This window comes from Halichoerus grypus, chromosome X, assembly GCF_964656455.1.
Source record: "Halichoerus grypus chromosome X, mHalGry1.hap1.1, whole genome shotgun sequence".
Taxonomy (NCBI): Eukaryota; Metazoa; Chordata; class Mammalia; order Carnivora; family Phocidae; genus Halichoerus; species Halichoerus grypus.
Window position 1 is genome coordinate 87,246,648 of NC_135727.1, and position 24,962 is coordinate 87,271,609.

At 48.2% G+C, this 24,962-nt stretch overlaps 1 protein-coding gene across 9 annotated transcripts in view; it reads left to right on the top strand.

Moving 5' to 3' along the window:
- Positions 1 to 19,596, top strand: part of KDM5C (lysine demethylase 5C) — a 32,442-nt gene extending 12,846 nt beyond the window's left edge. For 3 of the 9 annotated variants that reach the window (XM_078063848.1, XM_078063853.1, XM_078063847.1), the window contains 16 exons: positions 414 to 595; positions 690 to 852; positions 7,136 to 7,255; positions 7,365 to 7,559; positions 11,804 to 11,985; positions 12,074 to 12,198; positions 12,330 to 12,477; positions 13,064 to 13,169; positions 13,835 to 14,193; positions 14,804 to 14,942; positions 15,388 to 15,567; positions 15,715 to 15,852; positions 16,044 to 16,643; positions 16,922 to 17,000; positions 17,129 to 17,328; positions 17,433 to 17,937. In XM_078063848.1, coding sequence (XP_077919974.1) covers positions 414 to 595; positions 690 to 852; positions 7,136 to 7,255; positions 7,365 to 7,559; positions 11,804 to 11,985; positions 12,074 to 12,198; positions 12,330 to 12,477; positions 13,064 to 13,169; positions 13,835 to 14,193; positions 14,804 to 14,942; positions 15,388 to 15,567; positions 15,715 to 15,852; positions 16,044 to 16,643; positions 16,922 to 17,000; positions 17,129 to 17,328; positions 17,433 to 17,798 — 3,282 coding nt within the window. In that variant the 3' untranslated portion in view covers positions 17,799 to 17,937. Of the gene's footprint in view, positions 1 to 413; positions 596 to 689; positions 853 to 7,135; positions 7,256 to 7,364; positions 7,560 to 11,803; positions 11,986 to 12,073; positions 12,199 to 12,329; positions 12,478 to 13,063; positions 13,170 to 13,834; positions 14,194 to 14,803; positions 14,943 to 15,387; positions 15,568 to 15,714; positions 15,853 to 16,043; positions 16,644 to 16,921; positions 17,001 to 17,128; positions 17,329 to 17,432; positions 17,938 to 18,706 lie in introns of those variants that run through there. The other 6 variants (XM_078063851.1, XM_078063849.1, XR_013444464.1 and 3 more) reach the window with 5 other exon arrangements.
- The last annotated feature ends 5,366 nt before the right edge of the window (positions 19,597 to 24,962 follow it).

Consider the following 24,962-nt stretch of genomic DNA (forward strand, 5'->3'; position numbering starts at 1 on the left):
TAGGATGGGGATCGTATCTACCTTACAAATTTGTTGTAAGAATTAAATGAGAAGGTGTATGAAATACTTGGAAGGGTGCCTGGCTCATTCATAAGAAGTGTTCAGGGACTGGTATATGTGGGAAAAAATGAGGGCCCAGGCCTACCTCCAGAGAAGGGAGCATTTTGGTCCAGAGCGGGGGCTTTTAGCTTGCAGGTATTTTGGTGAGTGAGTATATCTGTAAAACTCCCTAAATTGAAGGGAATTGAAATTTTGTGTGTGTGCATTTGGCAGGTAGGAGGTGGAGAACATCTATAATATTTCTCAGATGTGTCAAAGAGGTCTGTGACCTCAAAATTAAGGTTCCCTGGGCTAAAGAGCTCAGCTCCTTAGCATAAGCCTCATCCCCTTTCCACCAATACCCAACCTGACAGGAGTACGCCACCAGCGGCTGGAACCTGAATGTGATGCCAGTCCTGGAGCAGTCCGTGCTGTGCCACATCAATGCGGATATTTCCGGCATGAAGGTGCCCTGGCTCTATGTGGGCATGGTCTTCTCAGCCTTTTGCTGGCATATTGAGGATCACTGGAGTTACTCCATTAACTACCTCCATTGGTGAGTGGGGGTCCTGGGAAGCCAGGGAGGCAGGGTAGGCTCCCTCGGGACCACGTGTGTGACCACTCTGTGTGTCCCCTTTCCACGTGGCCAGGGGTGAGCCGAAGACCTGGTATGGGGTACCCTCCCTTGCGGCAGAACATTTGGAAGAGGTGATGAAGAAGCTGACACCTGAGCTCTTTGATAGCCAGCCTGACCTCCTGCACCAACTTGTCACCCTAATGAATCCCAACACCCTCATGTCCCATGGTGTGCCGGTGAGTGCTCAGGAAACAGGACCAAGGGGTAGAAATGATGTAGCGTGTCCTTCGTGGTGGTGGTGGTCGTGGTCGTGGTGGCTGTGGTGGTGGTCATCATCTGGAATCTACCCCTGCCTCTTTCTCATTCTTCTTCTATCTTAATTTGACAGCTCTAATAGAGACCTCACATCATAGTAGTTAGATAAGCAATGTGATGGTGAGCCCTCTGGGCCATGTGTTTGAGGGCAACACCTCAGGATGGCTTCTTTTCATGTCTGTATTCTAGCCAGTGGAAGAGCGAAGTGGGAGGACAGGGCAAGACAAGTCTCCTTATTCCTAAAGACGCACATCATTTCCATTCATCTCCTGTTATTCACAACTTAGTCACATTGCCACATCTAGCTGCAAGGAAGACTGGAAAATGTGATTCTTACTCTGGATGGTCATGTCCCAGTTACAAATTCATATTGTTGTGAAAGAGGGTGAGAATGAATATTGGGGGGTTACTAGCCGTCTCTGACATGTTCTATATAGTAGCCCTTCTGGGAGCAATGGGTGTTTTTTTAAATTATGTAATAGGTCGTAAGTTCTATGGTAGTAATTTTTTTTGCAACATGTAAGTGTATCAAGTCAACATGTTGTACACTTTAAACTTAAACGATTTTATGTCATATCTCAAGCTGGGGGGTGGTACATAACTTCTTCTTAAAGAAGTGCTAATGTCTATCAACATTTAAAATAAAAAAAGTTAAACCCAGAGTCCTAGACTGAACCTGTCCTCCTCCTCTGTGGACTCCTCTCCCACTCCATAAAATGTTTTGCTGCTTATACAGTCTGGCTTGCCTATAAGGGAATTTCTAGCATTAGCATCAGCCAGTTTTCTGGTGTGGATCTTAAGATGGCCTGATCAGCACTTCTGTACGAACAGTAATTAGTACATCCTCCACCTGTGTTTTAAGTCTTATTCTTGCTACTCCTCCTTCCCACTTCCTTCAACCTCCCCCCGGTGCTCCCCACCACCACGACCTTGGCTGCCCTGCCACTTAGTCTAATGCATAGGACATGGTAGGCAGTCACTGCATATTGAATTAATGTCTCCTTGAGATCCCCACTCATCTGTACAGTAGGGCTTTGGACTAGGCCAGTGGTTCTCACTCACATTTCTTCTTGCCTTCAGCTTGTTTTGATACACTACGTACCCTGTAATATTTTTTATTGTATACTTTAGTGATACTTAGTGATACTTACCTAAGCATTGAGGGATCTAGGGAATTAGAGGAAGTGTATCCCACAACAATTCAGGCAGCCTTTCTCCACTCAAGGTGGTGGGGTGGGTGGGGTATCCTTTTCTCTCACTGCCTTACTCCTTTTAAGAACTATTGGACTCGAGAGGTAGAGGTGATCGAGGGCCCTTCCACTTCTGCTCTTCCTAAGTAGGCGTTGGGTCTGACTTTTCCTCACACTCCTTTCTTCCTCACCCACAGCACAGCATTGGTCCTTGCCTACAGTGTCAAGAAAAATTTACTTGTAAGAGTGGAAGAGGATCCTTAAGGATTTAGATAGATAAGATATATAGCTGTTTAACTCTTACCTCTTTTTAAGAAAACTTTAATACAGATTTTTAAACATGTGCTCTTTGCTTCCAGCTCCACAGCATTTGTCCTGCTCATGGCTCACCAGCTTCTCTGGCCAGCTGCTGCTTCCCGCCCCCCCGCCCCACCCTCACCCCCCGGCCCTGCCCCTCCTGTAGGTGGTTCCCAGCATCTCCAGGCTTTCTGGACTTCGCAGTATCCCCTCAATCCAAGGCATCTGATTTTCATATTCTCATGCTGGCAGGCTGCAGTTGTGCCAGCTGAAGCTCCCCAAGGAGCTATCTTTAGCCCACCCCCTCCCCCCTTCCCCTTTGGTGGAAGGCGGCCATTTCTTTTTATAGCTATATAGTGTAAGTATTATCTTCATTATAAAAGAAACCTGCCCCCTTTCCAGAAAATGGAAATTTAGAGTGGTCATCTCTATTTCCTCCACACTTTGTTATGTTTCTGTTATTTTTCTACATAAATTTTGACATAAGAATAATCAGTGTATGGATTTTATAATCTCTTTTTAAGTTTAAATGGTCTAGAACGGCACTGTCCAGTTTGGTAGCCACTAGCTACATGTGGCTGCTGAGCACCTGAAACATGGCTAATCTCATCTGAAATGTTCTGAAAGTGTAAAACACATGTTGGATGTCAAGCCTTAGTATGAAAATACCTCACTAATAATACTTTTGTATGCCACATACACATTGAAATGGTGATACTGTGGATATATTAAATAAAATACATTGAAGTTAGTTTCACCTGTTTCTTTTTACTTTTTTAATGTGGCTACTAGAGAATTTAAAAGTATATATGTGGCTGGCATTATATTTCTGTTGGACAGTGCTGGTCTAGAATGATTTTTGCTTCCTTACTATGAATTGCTTGTAACCATCTTTTAAAACAAACAAACAAAAAAACCCCACAACTTTATTGCAGTATAATTTACATACCATAAAATTCACCCATTTTAAGTACACACAGTTCAGTGAATTTACAGAGTTGTGCTACCATCACCACAATCCAGTTTTAGAACATTTGTCACCCCAAAAAGATCCTTCGTGCCCTTTTGTAGTCAGTCTCCATTCCAACCCCGAGTTCCAGGCAACCAGTCATCTGCCTTCTGTCTCTAGAGATTTCCCTTTTCTAGACAGTTCACATACATGGAATAATATGTGGTCTTTTGCATCTGGCTTCTTTCAGTTCGCATAATGTTTTCGAGGTTCATCCATGTTGTAGCATGTGTTAGAACTTCATTCCTAAATTTATGGTGGAATACTACATTTTATGGAGCTACCACATTTTGTTTATCCATTCACCACTCGATGAACATTTGGGTCATTTTTAATGACTGCAGAATGTGAGGAGAGCCTTTTTAGATAACTACATAGGAAATGGTAAAGGGACATGGCCAAAGTGAGGGTGCAGGTTGAGATGAAGAGTCAGGAGCCTTAAGTTCTGTTTCTGGCCTTGCTACTTGACGCTTCTCTGGAACTCAGTTTTCACATCTATAAAATTAAGGCTGGGTCTAGATCATTCAGCAAGTACTGGCTAGAACTCCCTCTGTGTACAGGCCTTTGGCCAACACCTTGAAGACAAATAAACCGGTCCCTGCCTTTGGGTATGTGCAGTTGAGTGGAGAATAGAGGTGAGTAAATGTTAGAGGTGCTTCAAAAGGACAGCAGACTGGGTCACTGAGGGGGGTGGTCAGGAAAGCATTTGTAGAAGTGGTGATCCTTGAAGGAAGATAAGAGTTTGCCTGTTGGAGCCGTGGCTTCATCGTTGGACATGATGTTTCAAGTAAGGGGTTCTCGGCCATGGCTTTGCCAGTCAGATTTGCGTTTTTTGGAAGATCATTCTAGTGCTTGGTAATGGGGGCCAGTGCAGTAATCCAGGCAAGAAATACTGATGTTGCCCCTAAGTAGGGATAGATTTGAGAAGAAGAAAATGTATTGGAGGTGGGAGCTGATGTATGACCTGAATAAATGTGGAGATGTATTCATGAATGGGCAGATTCAATATTGTGAAGATGTTAATTCTCTCCATAGTAATCTAGAATCCTTACAGAAGAATTGTTGGGTTGAAGGATATAAACATTTTAGGTTCTTGATCTATATTAGCAATTTGGTTTTCCAGAGAGTAGAAGTTACTGGTCCTATTATCAGCACTGCACCTATTTCACTCTGTTCATCAGCATTGAATGTTCATCCTAAAAACCTTTGTGAGACTTCTCCTATAGATGGCAAATTAAACATAACACATGGCTGCTTCCATTCCTCACTGAAACCACTCAAATGGCACAAAGGGGTTTTTTTTTTTTTTTTAAGGTTTTTTAAAAATTACTAAAATGGAGAAAACAAGAGAGGATACAATGATAAAATTCTTGAAACCAGAAAATGGATGAGAAAACTGAATCTTAGGCCAGTATTGAGACATCTGAGAACCAACCAATCTGATTGATACCTCAGAATTCCCCCAGAGGTTCTGTAGTCAGTGACACCAGGCATTCTGGGAAGAAAGATGAGTGAGGTGAAAATAGGGATTGGTTCATGTCTATATAGGAAGCTGTGAGGTCCCCTTCCACACTGGGCAGTTGGAAGTGTGACCCTCCCTCACTAAAGCAAAAGACTTTACTTCTGAAGAGGTAAAAATAAAAGATCTCTGGACTGAGGTCTTCTAGATACAGTTGAGGGTAGAGGTATAGTGAAAATAGTAGGATTCATCATTGTGTACATAGTGGATGCTGAGGTTCCCAGCTGTCTTCTTCCACTTGGCTCTTAGAACACTGGCAGACAGATCTTTTTCCTTCAGGCAAAAAAATGGGAGAGTTTTCTCTGGAGAATCTGAGTGGCCCAAAAAGAAAGACCTAGAGTTTCCCAAACTGAATGGCACTTCCAGATCACCCTGCAGTGAAGCTCACAGTTGACAGACTTCACCTATATACTCAGAACTTCCATTCAGCTTTTCCATTTCTTACTCTTAAAGTTGACAGTCACAGATTAACAGACAGCTGAGGAAACTCTAGAAAATAGAACCAACCAAACAAAACAACTTGGATAAACAGGTTAGGCAGGCAGAGAAGTAAACTTCAAAAAGGGAAAGAAACCTCATGAAGATCTTCAGAGATGAGCATATAGCACAAACTGAAATAAGAACAGGATACTATTTGAAAACATCCTGAAAACAAAAAAGAGCTTTTGGAAATTAAAACTGTGATAGTAAAAGGGGAAGAAAAAAGTTTAGAAGATAAATAGTTAAGGAACTCTCAGAAAATAGAATAAAAAATAAAGATGGGAAATGGTAAAGTTGAAAGAAGAGATTTTGTTCAGGAGGTTCAATATTCAAATAATGAGTTCTGAAAAGAGAGAATAGATGAAAACAAAGAATCAAATCATTAATGAAATCATTCAAGAAAATTTCCCTGAACCAAAAGGCTGAGTTTTCAGAATCAAAGGGCCTACCCAGTACATGAATGAAAATAGATGCACACCAAGGTATATCTGGTGAATTTTTATATCAAACACTGGGATCAGAAAAATCCTACAAGCTTCCTGAGAGAAAACAGGTTTAATTCAAAGCATTAGAAACCAGAGTGGCTTAAGACTTTTCAAAAGCAACACTAGAATCTAGAAGATTAGAGCCATGCCTTCAAAATGGTTTTCAATTTAGAATTCTGTATGGTCAAATTATGAAGTACAAGAGTAGAATAGAGACATTTTTCAAAAAAAAAAGTTCTTCACACCACTTCCTGGGAAGCTATTGGAGGATGTGCTCAAGTATAGCCAAAGAGTAAACACCAAGAAAGAGGAAGACCTGGGATCTAGGGAACAGGAGAGATCATCATGGGAGAGGGACGGTCCAGGGAGGACGACAGCTGGCTCGAGTTGGAACAGATCATAGGGCTCTGCTACAGAAAGGTGAAAACTGATAGGCAAGAGGAGGGTTGGACACTTGTCTTAAAGGTTGGGATTGAATTACTAAGACATGTGCAGAAAACTAAGCAAACTGAGAAATAATAGGCTATCTTTAAAGTCTAGAGGCATGTTATTTAAGGTTGTTAAGGTAAATGCCAAAATAATCAGAAGAGGTGAAAGTGATTGGCTCTGAGAAGTGGAGAATGGCAGGGCCTGCTAACTTGAAAACAAATCTTATAGACCATTTGGCTCTTGGAAGTGCCTATGTGACTGATAAAAGTAATTATTAATGAAAAAGCCATTGCCAGCTTAATGAAAAGTGGTATTTTAAATTTTTATAAAAATTAGTAGGAAAGTTGAGATATTGTGGTATGTACATTGCCTACTTTTGACTCAAATCTTCCTGTTGCTGCTAACATAAATCTCAACTTTGAGAGCCGAGGCCAATGGTCCTTCCTTTTAGAATTGGAGGATCTGAGAGTCTATTGTCACGCTGTTCCTTCAGGCTCTCCTTTGTCTCCTTAAGGATCCTGTCTTTTTTTTTTTTTTTTTAAGATTTTATTTATTTGACAGAGACACAGCGAGAGAGGGAACACAAGCGGGGGGAATGGGAGAGGGAGAAGCAGGCTTCCCACGGAGCAGGGAGCCCGATGCGAGCTTGATCCCAGGACCCCGGGATCATGACCTGAGCCGAAGGCAGACACTTAACGACTGAGCCACCCAGGCGCCCTGGATCCTGCTCTTAAATCAAGTTTCTCCCGACCCTGGAAAACCTGTCTCAGTGACCTTGGCCTTTTTCTTCCTCAGGTTGTCCGCACAAACCAGTGTGCAGGAGAATTCGTCATTACCTTCCCTCGTGCTTACCACAGTGGCTTCAACCAAGGCTACAACTTTGCAGAGGCTGTCAACTTTTGCACTGCTGACTGGGTGAGTCTGGAGTGTGGTGGGCTGGCAGGGAGAAGCAGGAGGGTTGTGGGGAAGCTGAGGCACCACGGCCTTCAGACTTGGCCACGCTCAGCCTTGAATCTGTCCACAGTTGCCGGCTGGGCGCCAGTGCATTGAGCACTACCGCCGGCTCCGAAGATACTGCGTCTTCTCCCATGAGGAGCTCATCTGTAAGATGGCTGCCTGCCCAGAGAAGCTGGACCTGAACCTGGCAGCAGCTGTGCATAAGGAGATGTTCATCATGGTGCAGGAGGAACGGCGTCTGCGAAAGGCCCTGCTTGAGAAGGTAGGGTGGAGGGGAGAGGGCCCTGAATTAGGCACGCTATCCTGGCAGAAGTGGGGGAAGGAAGAAGTAGATGTAGCTTCTATTCTTGGAGTATAGTAAAAAGAACTAGATCCATCTGGATTGGAAATCACATTCCTGTGCGCATGGGTGGCTCAATCAGTTAAGCGTCTGCCTTCGGCTCAGGTCATGATCTCAGGGTCCTGGGATCGAGTTCCGCATCGGGCTCCCTGCTCAGCAGAGAGTGTGCTTGTCTCTCTCCCTCTGCCCCTCCCTCCTGCTTGTGCTCTTTCTAGCTCGCGCTATCTCTCTCTCTCTCTCAAATAGATAAATAAAATCTTAAAAAAAAGAAGGAAATCACATTCCATTCTCTGCTGTGCCATTTATCAACAACTGTGAGCAAGTTAATTTACTTCACTGTCAGTATCCGTCTCTGAAAAATGGGGATTATGATGTTTATCTTTTGGGATAGTTGAATAGATTAAAGATTATGTTTATTAAGTAACTGACCCGTAGCAAGTGTTGGTGTCACTGCTATTCGTCATTATTTAAATAACCCAACAGGACAGGCTGGCATGTGAAACCACAACTGCTGATTTAGCTGGGTTACCTTTTCAGGTTATTTAACCTCTGATAGTCTCACTTCCCCACTCTGTAAAATGGGAATAAATACCGAACTTGCAAGGGAATTGTAATTGCTTGAGGAAGGTGATTTATGTCAAAGCATCTGTTAATTGCACTTGCATTGTAATAGCTGCTGTTATTGGTAATAGTAATACATGAAGAAAATGATTGAAATATGGAACATTTCTTAGGAAATGCCATTTTATTACATTCAGATGATTCAGTAGATCAAACTAGAGTGCTACTACCAAATACAAGGTGGTCCTCCTTTATTTTATTTTTTTTTAAAGCAGTCCTCTAATAGATCTCTCATAAGCAAGTGGTCAGTTGTGTTTGTAGGTGAGTGGGACTGCTGCTCATGTAGTTCAACTGCCTTCTTAAAGCTCCACACTTGCCCAGTTAGGAAGTGACTTAGTGAGAGTCCTCTATAGTATTACAAAGGAATGCTGGTCCTGAGTGACCCCTTGCTGCCCATTTAGGGTAGTACTTTCTTATGTTAAAGCTCATTTATAACTTGCCCGTGAGCATGGACTATAAGGAGAATTTCAGCTGTGGTAATGTTGGAAGTTTGTGGTGTTAGTTGGTAAGCCCCTGGGCTGTCCCAGGCATCATTTTCTCTCTCTTGAGTGCTATTATTAAATGATGAACCTGGGGTTGTTCCAGACTATAAGAAGGAGTCAAAGCAAGGTGGGAGACTAGGTATTCTCATCCAGACATTGAGAATTCTTTATACTTGGCTCTTACCTTAGAGAAGGGTTCTGGACCCCCCAGTCTTAAAAATCTGTAGAAGATTGTGTGTATGCGTGTGTTTGAGTACTTTTATGGGGAGAGGGCTCCTAGCTCGCATCCAGTTCTCAGCGGAATCTATGATCCTAAAATACCTAGGGACTGCATCTGAACTTAGAGCATTCTCTGGCTTTAGAGTCAAAATATACTGTCGCCAGATCCTTACTTTGGGCAGGTTACAGACCCTCTCTCTGAGACTTAGTTTCCTCCTTAGTAAAATGGGATAGGCCTGTGAAATAGGTATCCTTAATCTGAAAATTAGAGCTAATAATAGTAAGTATTTGTTGGGTCCCCCAAACTTCTAACTGGTGTGTGCCCTTGACCAACATCTCCCCATTTCCCCCACTCCCCAGCCCTTGCAAACCATCATTCTACTCTTGTTTCTATGAGTTTGGCTTTTTTCGATTCCATGTATAAGTGACATTCTATAGTATTTTGTCTTTCTGTGTCTGACTTACTTGACTTAGTATAATGCCCTCAAGGTCCATCCATGTTGTTATAATTGGCAGTATTTCCTTCTTTCTTGTGGCTGGATAATAGTCTTGTATGTAAATACCATGGCTTCTTGATCTGTTCATCCACTGATGGACACTTAGGTTGTTTCTCTATCTTGGCTATTGTGAATAATGCTGCAGTGATCATGGGAGTGCAGATATCTCTTTGAGATTCTGATTTCATTTCCTTTGGATATATATCCAGAAGTGAGATTGCTAGATCATAGGGTAGTTCTGTTTTGAATTTTTTGAGGAACCTCCATACTGTTTTCCAGGTAGCTGAATCAATTTACATTCCCACCAACAGTGCACGAGGGTTCCCTTTGCTTCACATCCCTTGCTAACACTTACTATCTCTTGTCTTTTTGGTAATAGCCATTCTGACAGGTGTAAGGTGATATTTTGATTTGCATTTCCCTGATGATGATGATCGTCACGTTGAGCATCTTTTCGTGTACCTCTTGGCCATTTATATCTCTTTGGAAAATGTCTGTTCGGGTTCTCTGCCTATTTTTGATCAGATTGTTAGTGGGGTTTTTTTTTTTGCTATTGATGTTGGATGAGTTCCTTGTATGTTTTGGATGTTAGCCCTTTATCAAATAGATGGTGTACCGATACTTTCTCCCATTCCGTAGGTTTCCTTTCATTTTGTTGATGATTTCTTTTGTTGCACAGATGCTTTCTTTATAGCTGAATGTAGTCCCACTTATTTATTTTTACTTTTGTTGCTTGTGCTTTAGGTGTCCTATCCAAGAAGTCATTGCCAACCAATGTCAAGGAACTTTATCACTATGTTTTCTTCTGGGAGCTTTGCGGTTTTAGGTGTCATGTTTAAGTCTTTAATCAATTTCAAGTTAATTTTCGTGAGTGTATAAGGACCCAGGTTTGTTCTTCTGCTCATGGTTACTCAGTTTTCTCAGTGCCACTAATTGAAGAGACTATCCTTTACCTGTTGAGTATTTTTGGCTCTCTTACCAAATGTTAGTTGACTGTATATGCAAGGGTTTATTTCTGGGCTTAATTCTGTTCCACTGCTCTGTGTGTCTGTTTTTATGCAAGTACCATACTGTTTTTTTTTTTTGTTTGTTTGTTTTTGTTTTTTTTTTTAAAGATTTTATTTATTTATTTGAGAGAGAGAATGAAAGAGAGAGAGCACGAGAGGGGGGAGGGTCAGAGGGAGAAGCAGACTCCCTGCTGAGCAGGGAGCCCGATGCGGGACTCGATCCCGGGACTCCAGGATCATGACCTGAGCCGAAGGCAGTCGCTTAACCAACTGAGCCACCCAGGCGCCCCAGTACCATACTGTTTTAATTACTGTAGCTTTGTAGTATAGTTTGAAATCAGGAAGTATGATGCCTCCAGCTTTGTTCTTCCTTGTCAAGATTGTTTTGGCTGTTAGGGGTCTTTTGTGGTTCCACTTATTCTAAATGTTTTGATGCTTTTTTAAGTCCTTAGTTGCTGTACCTTTTTAATCTTCATGACAACACAATGAAGATGGTGCCATTATCTCCCATTTTATAAGATGGGGAAACAAACCCAGAGAGGTGTAAATTATTTCCATACCACACAACTAGTTAAATAAGTGGCAGAGCGGGATTTGTAATGTACAGCGGACTCCTATCTGATGCAGAGGTTAGATGTTACAGTCAATATAGAACAGAAACTGTTAGTCAGAATTTCCCTTTAAAAATCCCTAAAATTGGCCATAATGCATAGCGTCATACTGTCTTTCAGTTACTTCAGCATAACTGGCTTTTCTCCATTTTTGGAACAGAATGCTTTTTCTTCATCTGAGTAACAGATGAAGTCATTGGCATAGGTTTGGAAGCCATGTTGTTGAAAAAAAAAAATTGTATCTTTAAACACTGGACACAAGCACAGAGTTTTGTTTCTGTGAGTTCTATATGTGCTTTGCAGTGTGTCCTGCCTGCCAGGCTGCCGGCACGGCGCCTGGAACACGGTGGGCGCTGAGTGACTCGAAGCCAGCCTCGTTCCCCTTGTTCTCAGCCTTTCCCTTGGCCACTCCCACACAGTGCCACCTCTCTGGCGCCTTGGCCCACCGCTTTCCTCACTTCCTCTCACCCTAAAGGCCCTTTCTGGTGATCTGATTCTCACCTGATTTTTTTTTTCCTCTCAGCCCACACTGATCTTGCCCTGGTTCATCCTATTTCCCCAGTGTGGAGAGCTTGAACTTCACAGAGGCAGTATGTTCTGTGGGGTTTGCTCTCTAGAACTCTCAGCACAGATTGGAGTCTAACGTGGGGCTCAGTTGTGGCAGAGATAGGGGCCTATCTGCAGCCCTGTTCTGGTTCTATATAACGCGCGTGGGTTGAATGCCCCCAGGGCATCACGGAAGCTGAGCGAGAAGCTTTTGAGCTGCTCCCAGATGATGAGCGCCAGTGCATCAAGTGCAAGACCACGTGCTTCCTATCAGCCCTGGCCTGCTATGACTGCCCAGACGGCCTTGTCTGCCTTTCCCACATCAATGACCTCTGCAAGTGCTCCAGTAGCCGGCAGTACCTGCGGTAAGCAGGGGGCCTACTGAAGGAAGCAGGCTGAGGAGGGGGCTGCAGAGCTGGGCCAGATGTGTGCTTCCCTGCCATCTTCCTCCAGGTATCGATACACCTTGGATGAGCTCCCTGCCATGCTGCATAAACTGAAGGTTCGGGCCGAGTCCTTTGACACCTGGGCCAACAAAGTTCGAGTGGCCCTGGAGGTGGAGGATGGGCGGAAGCGCAGTGAGTGATGGGGGGACGGAGGGACTCCACAGGCAAGTTCTCTTCCCTTTTCTTCTGGACCCCACCCCCACCCCCTTCCTCTGCTTTTACTCAGTACTGCCTACTCCTTGCCGCTTTCATTCTCTCTCCAGGCCTTGAAGAGCTGAGGGCGCTAGAGTCTGAGGCCCGTGAGCGGAGGTTCCCAAACAGTGAGCTGCTGCAGCGACTGAAGAACTGCCTGAGCGAGGCGGAGGCTTGCGTGTCCCGGGCTCTGGGACTCGTCAGCGGCCAGGAAGCTGGGTATGGCAGTGGGAGGTGGCGGCTCAGATTCTGCCTGCTGAGGAGCTGGCACCTAGGAGGAGTGGACTCTGAGTGCCACTGGGCAGATGACAAGCACTGCCGTGCGGGGTGGCCTAAGAGGTGTTGGGAGGGCAAGGAGATCAGGCAACTAGAATGGAGAAGAGTGCTAAGAAAGTTAGAAATGGTCCTTTTTATCAGTACCTGGAGATTTCTGGCAGGCTTAGGGATTTTGTGGGCAAGGAGGAGTTGTGGAAGGTTTAGGGACAAGAAAAGAAGCATCAGCCTGATCAGAGAATTCACGGTAGAGGATGAGTTGAAAAGTCCGGCTTCTGTTACCATCATTTAATTTCTAAACTCCCCCCCCCCCCCCCAGCCATATATCCTATATTCCCCCCTTCTCATTTGCTCTCATCATATGAATGTGCTGATATATTAAACCCCCCTCCTCTAATCTGGACAGTTGGGGGCACTGTGGAGTAGGAGAGATCAAGGTGGGCAGGTGTGAGGAAAGGCGTTGGATCTGAGCACAGAGATGGAGGGAGGGGACTGGGTTTGGACCTGAAACCCCACATGTGAAACTCCATAGCCCCCACAGGGTGGCTGGTCTACAGATGACCCTGGCTGAGCTCCGGGCCTTTCTGGACCAGATGAACAACCTGCCTTGTGCCATGCACCAGATTGGGGATGTCAAGGTGAGGAGGAGTGCACTCGGAGTGCTGATGAGGGTTCAGGGGGATTGGGAGACCTGAGCAGCAGGCCACTCTTGGCTTCCTTAAAAAGCGTCAAATGTTTGGGCAAGACAGGATGCACCTGTTAGAGTAACAGGAGCTGGGAGGCAAAGGGGCGGGTGGCAGGGGTGTAAGTATAGGATGCAGAGTCGAGAAGGTGTCCTGGTGGAGGTGGATGAGGAGAAAGGAACAAGAATGTTTGTGGGCCTGGAAAGCTGAGTCAAGTTCAGGAAGGGAGAGGAGAGGTGGGACGAAGAGGGCAGTGGACACCAGTGGAAGCATAGGGGTTTGTGAGGAGGCCAAGCATAGCAGAGTGTTTTTAGGGCAGAGGGTCTCCTGGTGCTGTACATCAGAATCCTCTGGGGACTAAAACAGAGCATAGACTCCTGACCAAACCCTATTAAGACTCTCTAAGGGTGGGGCCCAGGAATCTGTGTTTTAACAAATTCCCCAGGGTATTTTAGCGGGCAGGGAACCTTAGGGCATGGCAGAGGAGGAGAGCTCAGCCCACGTTAGGCTCTCTTCCCAAATACTGGCAGGTAAGAAGGTAGGTGGGGCAAAAGTATTTGGTGGTGGGACCTCCAAGTGGGTCCAGCTGAGGAGTTTGTTCTTCTTCTGTATCCTGGTAGGGTATTCTGGAACAGGTGGAGGCCTACCAGGCTGAGGCCCGTGAGGCCCTGGCCTCACTGCCCTCCAGTCCAGGGCTACTGCAGTCCCTGTTGGAGAGGGGGCAGCAGCTGGGGGTGGAGGTGCCTGAGGCCCAGCAGCTCCAGCGGCAGGTGGAACAGGCACGATGGCTGGATGAGGTGAAGCGCACGCTGGCCCCCTCAGCCCGAAGGGGCACCCTGGCTGTCATGCGGGGACTGTTGGTCGCGGGTGCTAGCGTAGCCCCTAGCCCTGCTGTCGATAAGGCCCGGGCTGAGCTGCAGGAGCTGCTCACCATTGCCGAACGCTGGGAGGAGAAAGCCCACCTCTGCCTGGAGGCCAGGTAGGTCCAGCCGCCCCCCAACCCCCCCTCCCCCGCCCCGACCTTCAAGGTTTAGTGGGAAAGCTGATGGGGTGATTCCCATGGGTGGCCTTGGGTACCAGACTCCAGTGCTGGTGTATTGACTTTCTTCCTTTTTCTTGTTCCCTAGCTTATCTTTCTTTCTTTTTTTTTTTTTTTTTTAAACTACATGTATACATAGAGACAGAGCTAGGCTTACGGGGAAGCAGAGATGGACAGATACAGACATGGATAGAGGACTAGCCCCACCGGCTGACGTGGGCACACTCACTAACGGGCGGACAGGTGCCGGGCAAAGCCCCACAGGGCCCCCTGACAGACTGCGTCACCAGGGGAGCACTGCTGCTTGTTCCGGCCGTGCGAGCAGGCTGACAGGCAGACAAGCTGAGGCGCAGAGGCCACGGCAGAAGTTGGGTGGGGGCGTGCGGTCTGGAGCGAGCAGGACCGGCAGCCCCCTGTAGGCGGAGTGCTAGCAAGTAGGCCCAAGTGGCCGCTCCAGGGGCCCCTGCCGATGTATCTGGTGGGCAGGCCAGGCTGCCGGTCAGGCAGATCACTCTAGACTGAGGCCTCTTTTTTCCCCCCCTACCTTTAGGCAGAAGCATCCACCAGCCACGCTCGAGGCCATAATCCACGAGGCAGAAAACATCCCTGTTCACCTGCCCAACATCCAGGCTCTCAAGGAGGCTCTTGCTAAGGCCCGGGCCTGGATCGCTGACGTGGACGAGATTCAGGTGAGGACCCTGTCGCCCCCTGAACCTCCACCCTAGATCTTCAGTCCAGCCAGGAGAGCTGGCATACATTGGGTTGGGCTGGGTTGGCTAGAGAAGCAGTCCAGCCCAGTGAGAGGAGGCAGAATGTGCTTGGCAGCGAGCCATGGGAGGCCAGCCTGAGGGTGGAGAGGTTGCGGAAAGGGTCAGGAGGGTAGGGGCAGGGAGGGTGGAAGAGGCAGGCCACAACAAAATGATGAGTCCGATGGTCACGGGCACTGACTGGATTACCTGCAGGCTGAGCCGGCGGCTGTGGGGGTTGTAGGGGGCACTTCCCTTAGCATGATCCCTGTTTGGTTCTGCCCAAAGACTGCAAGTCTGGTGCCTCTTCCCAGCTCAGGGCCGGGCACAGAGTAACCTCGGTAGATGCTGGCAAGTTGACTTGAGCTCTCTCTCGCCTCTGCCCCAGAATGGCGACCACTACCCCTGCTTGGATGACTTAGAGGGCCTGGTGGCTGTGGGCCGGGACCTACCTGTGGGGTTGGAGGAGCTGAGACAGCTAGAGCTGCAGGTGCTGACAGCGCACTCCTGGAGGGAGAAGGCCTCCAAGACCTTCCTCAAGAAGAACTCTTGCTACACACTGCTGGAGGTGAGGCCCGGGCCCTGACACCCCAGCCTCTCCTGCCTCCGGCCCGGCTGTTGTGAGGCGGCTCACAGGAGACTGGGGGGGTTGGGGAGCCCTGGCAGTGGGAGGGAGGGGAGGCCTACTCATCCGCGCCCTGTCTGCCTGCCTTAGGTGCTCTGCCCGTGTGCAGATGCCGGCTCGGACAGCACTAAGCGCAGCCGGTGGATGGAGAAGGAGCTGGGGTTGTACAAATCTGACACGGAGCTGCTGGGACTGTCCGCACAGGACCTCAGGGACCCAGGCTCTGTGGTAAGGAGTGAGGACCCACAGTGAGAGGAGAGCCTGGCGGTGATAAGTGTCTGAGCGGGGCCACCCTGGGCGGACCGCTTGCTCCCTGGGCCTCGCTTCTCCTGGTTTGGGAGTAGGGTGTTAATGGGGCCAGAGGAGGGAGGGGACGGATGGGCCGCTGACCTCCTCTCCCGCTGTCCTGGGCATGCCAGATCGTGGCCTTCAAGGAGGGGGAACAGAAGGAGAAGGAGGGTATCCTGCAGCTGCGTCGCACCAACTCCGCCAAGCCCAGTCCACTGGCGTCGTCGGCCACGGCTTCCTCTGGACCCTCTGTCTGTGTGTGTGGGCAGGTGCCGGCTGGGGTGGGAGCGCTGCAGTGTGACCTGTGTCAGGACTGGTTCCATGGGCGATGTGTGTCGGTACCCCGCCTCCTCAGCTCCCCGAGGCCTAGTCCCACCGCGCCCCCACTGCTGGCCTGGTGGGAGTGGGACACCAAATTCTTGTGTCCGCTGTGCATGCGCTCACGGCGCCCGCGCCTGGAGACCATCCTGGCACTGCTGGTGGCCCTGCAGAGACTGCCCGTGCGGCTGCCTGAGGGCGAGGCCCTGCAGTGTCTCACAGAGAGGGCCATCAGCTGGCAAGGCCGCGCCAGGCAGGCTTTGGCCTCTGAGGACGTGACTGCTCTGTTGGGACGGCTGGCTGAGCTTCGCCAGCGGCTGCAGGCTGAGCCCAAGCCTGAGGAACCCCCTACCTACCCTTCAGCCCCTGCCTCTGACCCTCTCAGAGAAGGCAGTGGCAAGGATATGCCCAAGGTGAGCTGCCCGCTCCAGCTCTGGCCCTCACATTCCTGTCTCCTAGCCCCCGCCCCCATTTAGGCTCCAGCCCCGTCCCCGCTCTCTGACTTCTGACCTCTCTCTCAGCCCGGCCTCCCTGCCCCATTCTGCATCCTGTCCAGATCCCCCGACTGCTCCCTGCCGCAGCCTTTGTCTGCTCTCCTCCTCCAGGAGGCAGAACGTGCCGAGTCGGGGGTCGGTGGGGAATAGGGCCTGGTTCTTCAGTCACCACCATCCGTTCTTGCTCTCTTTGGCAGGTCCTGGGCTTGCTGGAGAACGGAGACAGTGTGACCAGCCCTGAGAAGGTAGCCCCGGGGGAGGGCTCAGGTAAGAGAGGTAGGTCTAGGTGTGGGTAGGCTGCTGATTGGATATCCCCAGTGCCCCGGGTGCTCCTCGGCTCGGGGGGGGGTGGGGGGTACACCCCGGAGCAGCCTCTAACCCACTCTGTCCCCGCAACCCACCAGACCTGGAGCTGCTGTCCTCGCTGTTGCCACAGTTGACCGGCCCCGCGTTAGAGCTGCCTGAGGCTACCCGGGCCCCTCTGGAGGAGCTCATGTTAGAAGGGGACCTGCTTGAGGTGACCCTGGATGAGAACCACAGCATCTGGCAGCTACTGCGGGCTGGGCAGCCTCCAGACATGGAGCGGATCCGCACACTTCTAGAGGTGAGGACAGGGATCATGGACAGGGCCAGGAGGTCAGGCCAAGGAGGCAGGGATCCCAGGCCTGACCACTGGCCCACACCTCTTTCTGCCTGTCTGATACACAGCTGGAGAAGGCAGAGCGCCATGGGAGCCGGGCACGGGGCCGGGCATTGGAGAGGCGGCGACGGCGGAAGGTGGATCGGGGTGGGGAGGGCGATGACCCAGCCCGAGAGGAGCTAGAGCCAAAGAGGGTACGGAGCTCAGGGCCAGAGGCCGAGGAGGCCCAGGAGGAGGAGGAGCTGGAGGAGGAGACTGGGGGTGAGGGCCCCCCCCAACCCCTGCCCACCACTGGCAGCCCCAGCACCCAGGAGAACCAGAATGGCTTGGAGCCGGCGCTAGGGGCCACTTCAGGCCCCTCGGCCCCTTTCTCTACTCTGACTCCTCGGCTGCATGTGCCCTGCCCGCAGCAGCCGCCTCAGCAACAGTTGTGACAGTGGCTGAGCCTAGCACAGACCCCCCACAGAGAACCCCCCTTGGCCTCAAGGATCCTCTTTCTGACCATCAAGCCTGCTTCTTGGGAGGTGGGCAAAAAGGGGGGATGGCCACCCCCCCACCCCCCCCCGAGCCCACTCCTGAGTCCCTTGACTTTTATATTCTGACTCCAAGGTATTGTTCAGACCTCAGCTCCTGGGGGCCGGCCCCTGGAGTCCCCCTCCCTGGTAGCCTCTAACCAGCATTCCCAGACACCTGAGGCAGATAGACAGATGGATGGGCAGGTGGGCAGGGGGGTGGCTGGGGCTGGGCCAGCACCATTCCAGAGACAAGGCCAGTGCGTATGCAAACTGGGGGAAAACTCCTCTCCCTTCTCTCCCCAGTTCTGGCCCTGGCCAGGCCATGCTACACTAACCTCACCTCCCTCTCACTCTTTCTCCTCCCTCCCCTTTCCTGCCTCTCCCTCCCACCCCCCCACCCCCCCTACTTTCTCCCCCCCTTCCCTCTCCTTTCTCCCCCCCCTTCCCCTGACTGTTCCACCCAGGAGGAGGAAACTTCACATAGCTGTGCTCACAGTTTTTTATTTTAAATGAATTTGGTTGGGGAGCTGAGCAGGCTCCCTATGATCTGAAGAAAGCTTTTGGTGCTTGTCCTCACAACCACCTTGACCTTCTCTCCCTGTCCTGCCCTGTCTCCTTTCCTCCTCCTGGGTTCATGTTGTAATAAAAGAAGATCGTTGGTGTGTAATTAATTTGTTCAAAAAAAAAAAAAAAAAAAGGCAAAACAAGAAACTTGGTTCCAACTGAAGCCTATTTTAATTTTATTTTATTATTTTCCTCTTGTTAGAAATAAAACCCTTAGCAACATTTTTTGGAAATATGTTTCTGAAGTGCATTTCTCTTTGAAGGGGGAGAACAGTGCCTCCATCACCTGTCAGCGGAGGGCTGAAGTCTGGGAGCTCTGGGTTCTGAAAACAAGTTCTACCGGGTTCTCCTTACCTGTGGGCAAGACATCCTGAGTCTCCCCCCACCCCATCCCCAAACCAGTTTTCCCCATCTCCCAACAGATGGGCCTGACACCTCTCACCTAAACTTCTGCCCCAGCCCCCTCCCACTTTATGCCCTCCAGTCCGTCCTCCTCAAAGCCCCCCAGAGGCATTTTTGGTTTTGGCTTTATTGAGATATAATTTATACATCGTAAAGTTTACCTGTTTTAAATGTAAAATTCAGTGATTTAGAGCGATGTTTCTAAAGTACAGAACTGATCATGTCACTCTTGCTGCTTAAAACCATCCATGATGCTTTATTGCCCTTAAGAACAAGGTTATATTTATAATCTCATTCTTTCTGGAATGCTTTCCTGTCCCACCCATATGCCATGTTCAGGGATGCTTCCCTGACTTTTCTCTACCCTAAAGGGTTTCTTTGGCCCCTGTGAATGGAGAGTAAAGCTCAGATGTGTGGTCATTTGCAGCCCAAGTTCACTTTTACAGCTTTATTGTGATATAATTTATATACATGATACAGTTTACCCACTTAAAGTATACAATTCAGTGGCTTTTAGTATATTCTAGTTGTGCAACCGTCACTGCAAAAGATTTTAGAATGTTTTTTCATCATTCCAAAATGAAACCACACTCCTTAGGCATCACACCCCCGTCCCATCCCCCCACCCCCCACCCCATCCCACCCCACTCCCCCCACCCCGTCCCCCTGGCCCTTCAACCCTAGGCTACCACTAATCTATATGGATTTGCCTATTTTGGACATTTTATATAAATGGAATCATACAATTTGTGATCCTTTGTGACTGTGTTCTTTCACTTAGCATAATGGTTTCAATCAAGCTGAGTTCGCTTTTAAATGTAAATATGAATGGTGCCTTCATATTGGACAGTTTTCTCCCCCCCCCCCCCCCCCCCGCCTTTCTGGGCCCCGGAGTTTTGTTTTGTTTTGTTTTTTTTAAGATTTCATTTATTTAGAGAGTGAGCGTGTGTGTGAGCAGGGGGAGGGGCAGAGGGAGAGAGAGTCTCAAGCAGACTCCCCACTGAGTGCAGAGCCCCAACCTGGGGCTCAGTCTCACGACCCTGAGATCATGACCTGAGCCGAAACCAAGAGTCGGACGCTCAACTGACTGAGCCACCCGGGCGCCTCCAGAGTCATGAAAATGAGGGTGTTGGACTAGATCGGGGACTATCACTACTCTGCCCTTTCTCATCGTGCGTGCTCACTCAGTGGGTTCATTTTGCTCCATTTCTCCCCCTTCCCAAGATTTCCAGTTGATAGGAACCTAGTGATGAGTGAGAAGGCCCACCCTCTTCTGGTAGCTTTGATTGGTGGGAGGGACTGGCTCAGGCCTGCCTCCAGTCTTCTGGTCAGGAGGCACTGGGCTGTACAAGTGAAGGGGAGGCAGAAGCCAGTGGACACCCCTGTCCTGCACCCAGTTCAACCCCAGGCCCCGGTCTAGGGGAAAAGGCTGGCCTTTTGTCTGCCTGCCTGTTTGGAATTGGTCATGAAAGGAGGGTTGGAGGAGACACCTCAGAAGAGACGGGCTTGCGAGCTACGACAAAGACAGGAGGGGGCTCAGGCTCAGCACTTCACTGCCATTCCCACCTGAGGCAGTCTGCCCCCAGAAGCGGCCGAACAGGACAGGAAGAAGGGTACCTGTGACCTCCAGCAGCTCCCAGGCCGGCAAACTGCTGGGCCCAGGCTGGGGTCTTCCAGGTTACGGCCCAGCCCTCAGCGGTTTGCAGAGCACCTTTTCCATCTCGGCACTGCCCTGCCCCGTGCCTCACAGCGGACATGCATCCCGGGGCTTCTGCCAGAGAGGCCCCCGCTCCCAGCCTGTAAGCCCCAGGTTAAACATGGCCTCTTCCAGAGAGCTCGCTCTGGTGGCACAGAGGTCGCCCTTTCCCAGGCACTCACCTAGGAAGGAGTGACTGGCCGTGGCGGGGAGGGGACGAGTGAGGGGGCAGACGAGTGGGGGATGGGGAGAAAGGATCCCGAAAGAAGAGGGTATGCTCACGTCGAAGTTGTTTTCTAGGAGACACCTCCTTGCGCTGCTGCTGCATCCTCCCAGAGATTATCGCGTCGCTCAGGATGGCTCCTGAGTCTGCAGGTGGCCAGGAGGGGAAGAGGCCATACTTCTACTGAGGACTTAGCCCAACTCCTTCTCTAGGGCCCAACTGACTCCTTTCCTCCTCCTAGTGCTTCCACTGTCCCTTGCGTGGCATCTGAAACACTCTAGGATGAATGGGTCTGCTTCTCCCACCATTCCGGGAGCTCCCGGAGGGAGGGCAAGGCCCAGGCCCAAGTCCTCTGTCCCCGCTTCTCCCCAGGCTCCTGCACAGTCAGGGCTCCGAAGGAGGGGGACAGGAGCAGCGTTTGGAGCCCCACTGCATATGAACTCTATTCCCTTCGCACTACATAAATCTCGTTGGTAAAGGTGTTACCCTATGAGAGTGGGGTCTGGACCCCAGGTCCGTGGTCACTGGGGGCCTGAAGGAGCAGACGCCGACCGTGCTGCTCAGAAGTCCTGAAATTGTGGGGATGGGAGAAGAGGGATTTCGAGGCAGATTCAGCCTCCGCCCCTGGGGCACTCTTTGCAAAGGGAAGGGAACAGTCCCTTAGGAACCCCCTCCTGGGTGCCAGCTCCATGTGACATTTCACAAAGTTCCCGTCGGACACGCAGGAAGCAGACCCCTCAAAGAATAGGCCTGGCCTGGGCATGTCAGCCCGGCAGAGCTGGGATTCCCACCAATTCTGAGCCTACAGCTCTCTGCTGCAGGACACAAGGGGCCCAAAGTAAACAGCCTGCACCCAGGAAATATTTCATGGGGGTGGGGGCTCCTTATTGGTCTCTGCCACTGGCAGGTGGGGACTCAGCAATGCTACAGCCAGATCAGCCTTGGTAGGTAGCAGTCCGTGTTGCTGAACTTGTGCGTAACCTTCATGCCTGCCTGTGTTCATTATTGTTGAGTAACAGATTACTCCAAAAACTTGGTGGCTTAAAACCATGACATTTATCTCACAATTCCCGTAGGTCAGGAATCTGGGCACGACTTAGCTGGCTCTCAATTTCGGGGTCTTGCAGGCTGCAGTCAAGGTGTCAGGCGGGCCTGCAGTCATCTCAAGGCTCGACCGGGGAAGGATCCGCTTCCAAGCTCACTCACATGGGTGTGGGCAGGATTCAATTCCTTGAGGGTGGTTGGACTAGGGCCTCAGTTCCTCACTGCCTGTTGGTTGCCCTGAGGTCCTTGTCATGTGGGCCTTTCTCATAACATGGCCACTTGCTTCATCACACCAGTCAAGTGAGATGAGACCGAGAGAGAGAATTGCATGAGTGCAAGATGGAAGTCAGTCTTGACCCAATCTCTGAAGTGACATCCCACCACTTTTGCAATATTCTCCTCAGTAGGAGTAAGTCACTAGGTTCAGGCCACACTCGAGGGAAGGGGATGACACAAGGGTGTGAATACCAGGAGGTGAAGATCATTGGTGCCATCTTGGCAACTGACTACTATAGCTCATTCTCTGGCCCCCAATGATTTACATCCCTTCCACTCGCAGAATACATTCACCCAATTCCCGCTCCATTTTGGCATCACCTCAAAGTCCAGAATCTCATCTAAATTAGGACCAGATGTGAACATGGCCCCTTGGGTGTATTCCTGAAGTATGACTCCTTAAGTACTATTTTTCTCCACCTGTAGATCTGTGAAACTTACGACACAAGTTATCTGTCCCCAACATAGGCACAGGATAACTACCACAGACATTCCAGTTCAAAAAGGGGGAAAATGGGAGACACAAAGGAGTCATTGGTCTGTAGCAAGTCTGAAATCCAGCTGGGCAAATGGAAGTTCCTTGATTAGGTCATACACACCTACAAGGGACATTGGAAACTGTAGTCTGAATTTGTCCTGAAAAGGAAGAGGAAACAGGTTTAACGACCACCTAGCTAGTCTCTGCCACACCTCCTGATGTATTTCTCAAAGCCTTTGTGAAAGGAATGTCCACGTGGCCAGAGAGTGGGTTTAAATGGGTTACACATGATGAGTTAACTCCAACATTCTTGTTGCCCTAAACATCTGGAGAGTAGCTATGTTCACCACTACGCTATCAACACCACTGGCATTTAGAGATTCCTCCCTCTACATTGTGTATCTGGCATCTTAACCTCATTTAACACAGGCTACCGTTGAGTACAGCTTTCAGTCAGTCAATAGAACAAATCTTAGAAATGCTCCTAGCTGCTTCAGCTAACACAGTACATCCAGGATTGCTGATAAGTGGGCACCCATATTGAAATGTTTGACCTTACCAACCAAAAAACCCCCCAAAAGTAAAAGTCCAGGGCCAGAGGGCTTCACAGGCAGATTTTACCAAACATTTAAAGAAGAGTTAATACCTATTCTTCTCAAATTGTTCCAAAAAATAGAAGAGGAAAGAAAACTTCCAAATTCATTCTCTGAGGCCAGTATCATCCTGTTACCAGAACCAGATAAAGACACCACAAAAAAGAGAACCACAGGCCAATGTCTCTCATGAGTATAGCTGCAAAACTCCTCAACAAAATGGTAGCAAACCGAATCCAAAAATACATTTAAAAAAATCATACACTGCGATCAAATGGGATTTATTCCCAGGAGGCAAGGATTGTTCAATATTCACAAATCAATCAACATGATACAACCACATTAATAAAAGAAAGGATAAGAATCATAGGATCATTTCAATAGATGCAGAAAAAGCATTTGACAAAGTACAACAGCCACTCATGAAGAAAACCCTCGGCAAAGGAGGTCTAGAGGGAACATATCTCAACATAATAAAGGCTTTATATGAAAAATCCACAGCCAACATCATACTCAATGATGAAAAGCTAAGAGCTCTTCCCCTAAGGTCAGGAACAAGACAGGGATGTCCACTCTCACCACCTTTATTCAACATAGTACTGGAAGTCCTAACCACAGCCATTAGACAACATAAAAAGATAAAAGGCATCCAAATTCCTAAGGAAAAAGTAAAACTTTCACTATTTGCAGATGACATGATACTATATAGAGAAAACCCTAAAAGACTCCACCAAAAAACTACTAGAACTGATAAATGAATTCACTAAAGTCGTGGGATGAAAAATCAATGTGCAGAAATCTGTTGCATTTATATACACTAATAATGAAGCAGTGGAAAGTGAAATTAAGAAAATCCCACTTATAATTGAACCAAAATAATAAAATATCTAGGAATAAACTTAACCAAAGAGGTGAAAGACCTATACTCTGAAACTATAAAACACTGATGAAAGAAATTCAAGACAATGCAAAGAAATGGAAAGACATCCCATGCTTATGAGTTGGAAGAACAAATATTGTTAAAATGTCTACACTACCCAAAGCAATCTACAGATTTAATGTGATCCCTATCAAAATACCTACAGCATTTTTCACAGAACTAGAACAATCTTAAAATTTGTATGGAACCACAAAAGACCTCAAATAGGCAAAGCAATCTTGAAAAAGAAAAACCAAAAATGGAGGTATCAACAATTCCAGAGTTCAAGTTATATTACAAAGCAGTAGTAATTAAAACAGTATGATACTGGCATAAAAATAGACACATAAATCAATGGAATAGGATAGGAAACCCAGAAATAAACCCACAATTATATGGTCAATTAATCTGCAACAAAGGAGGAATGAATATACAATGGGAAAAAGTCTCTTCAACAAATGGTGTTGGGAAAACTAGATGGTTAGATATAAAAGAATGAAATCACTTTCTTAAACCATACACAAAAATAAACTCAAAATGGATTAAATAACATAATAAAACTTTAAAAATGCAAAAAAATGGATTAAAGACCTAAATGTGGGAAAGGAAACCATAAAATCCTAGAAGAGAGCACAGGGAGTAATTTCTGTAACATCAGTCGGAGCAACATTTTTTTAGATATGTCTTCTAGGGCAAGGGAAATAATAGCAAAAATAAACTATTGAGACCATATAAAACTAAAATGCTTCTGCACAGCAAAGGAAACAATTGACAAAACTGAAAGGCAACCTACAGAATGGGAGAAGATATTTGCAAATGACATATTGGATAAAGGGTTAGTATCCAAAATATATAAAGAACTTTCACAATTCAACACCAACCCCCCCC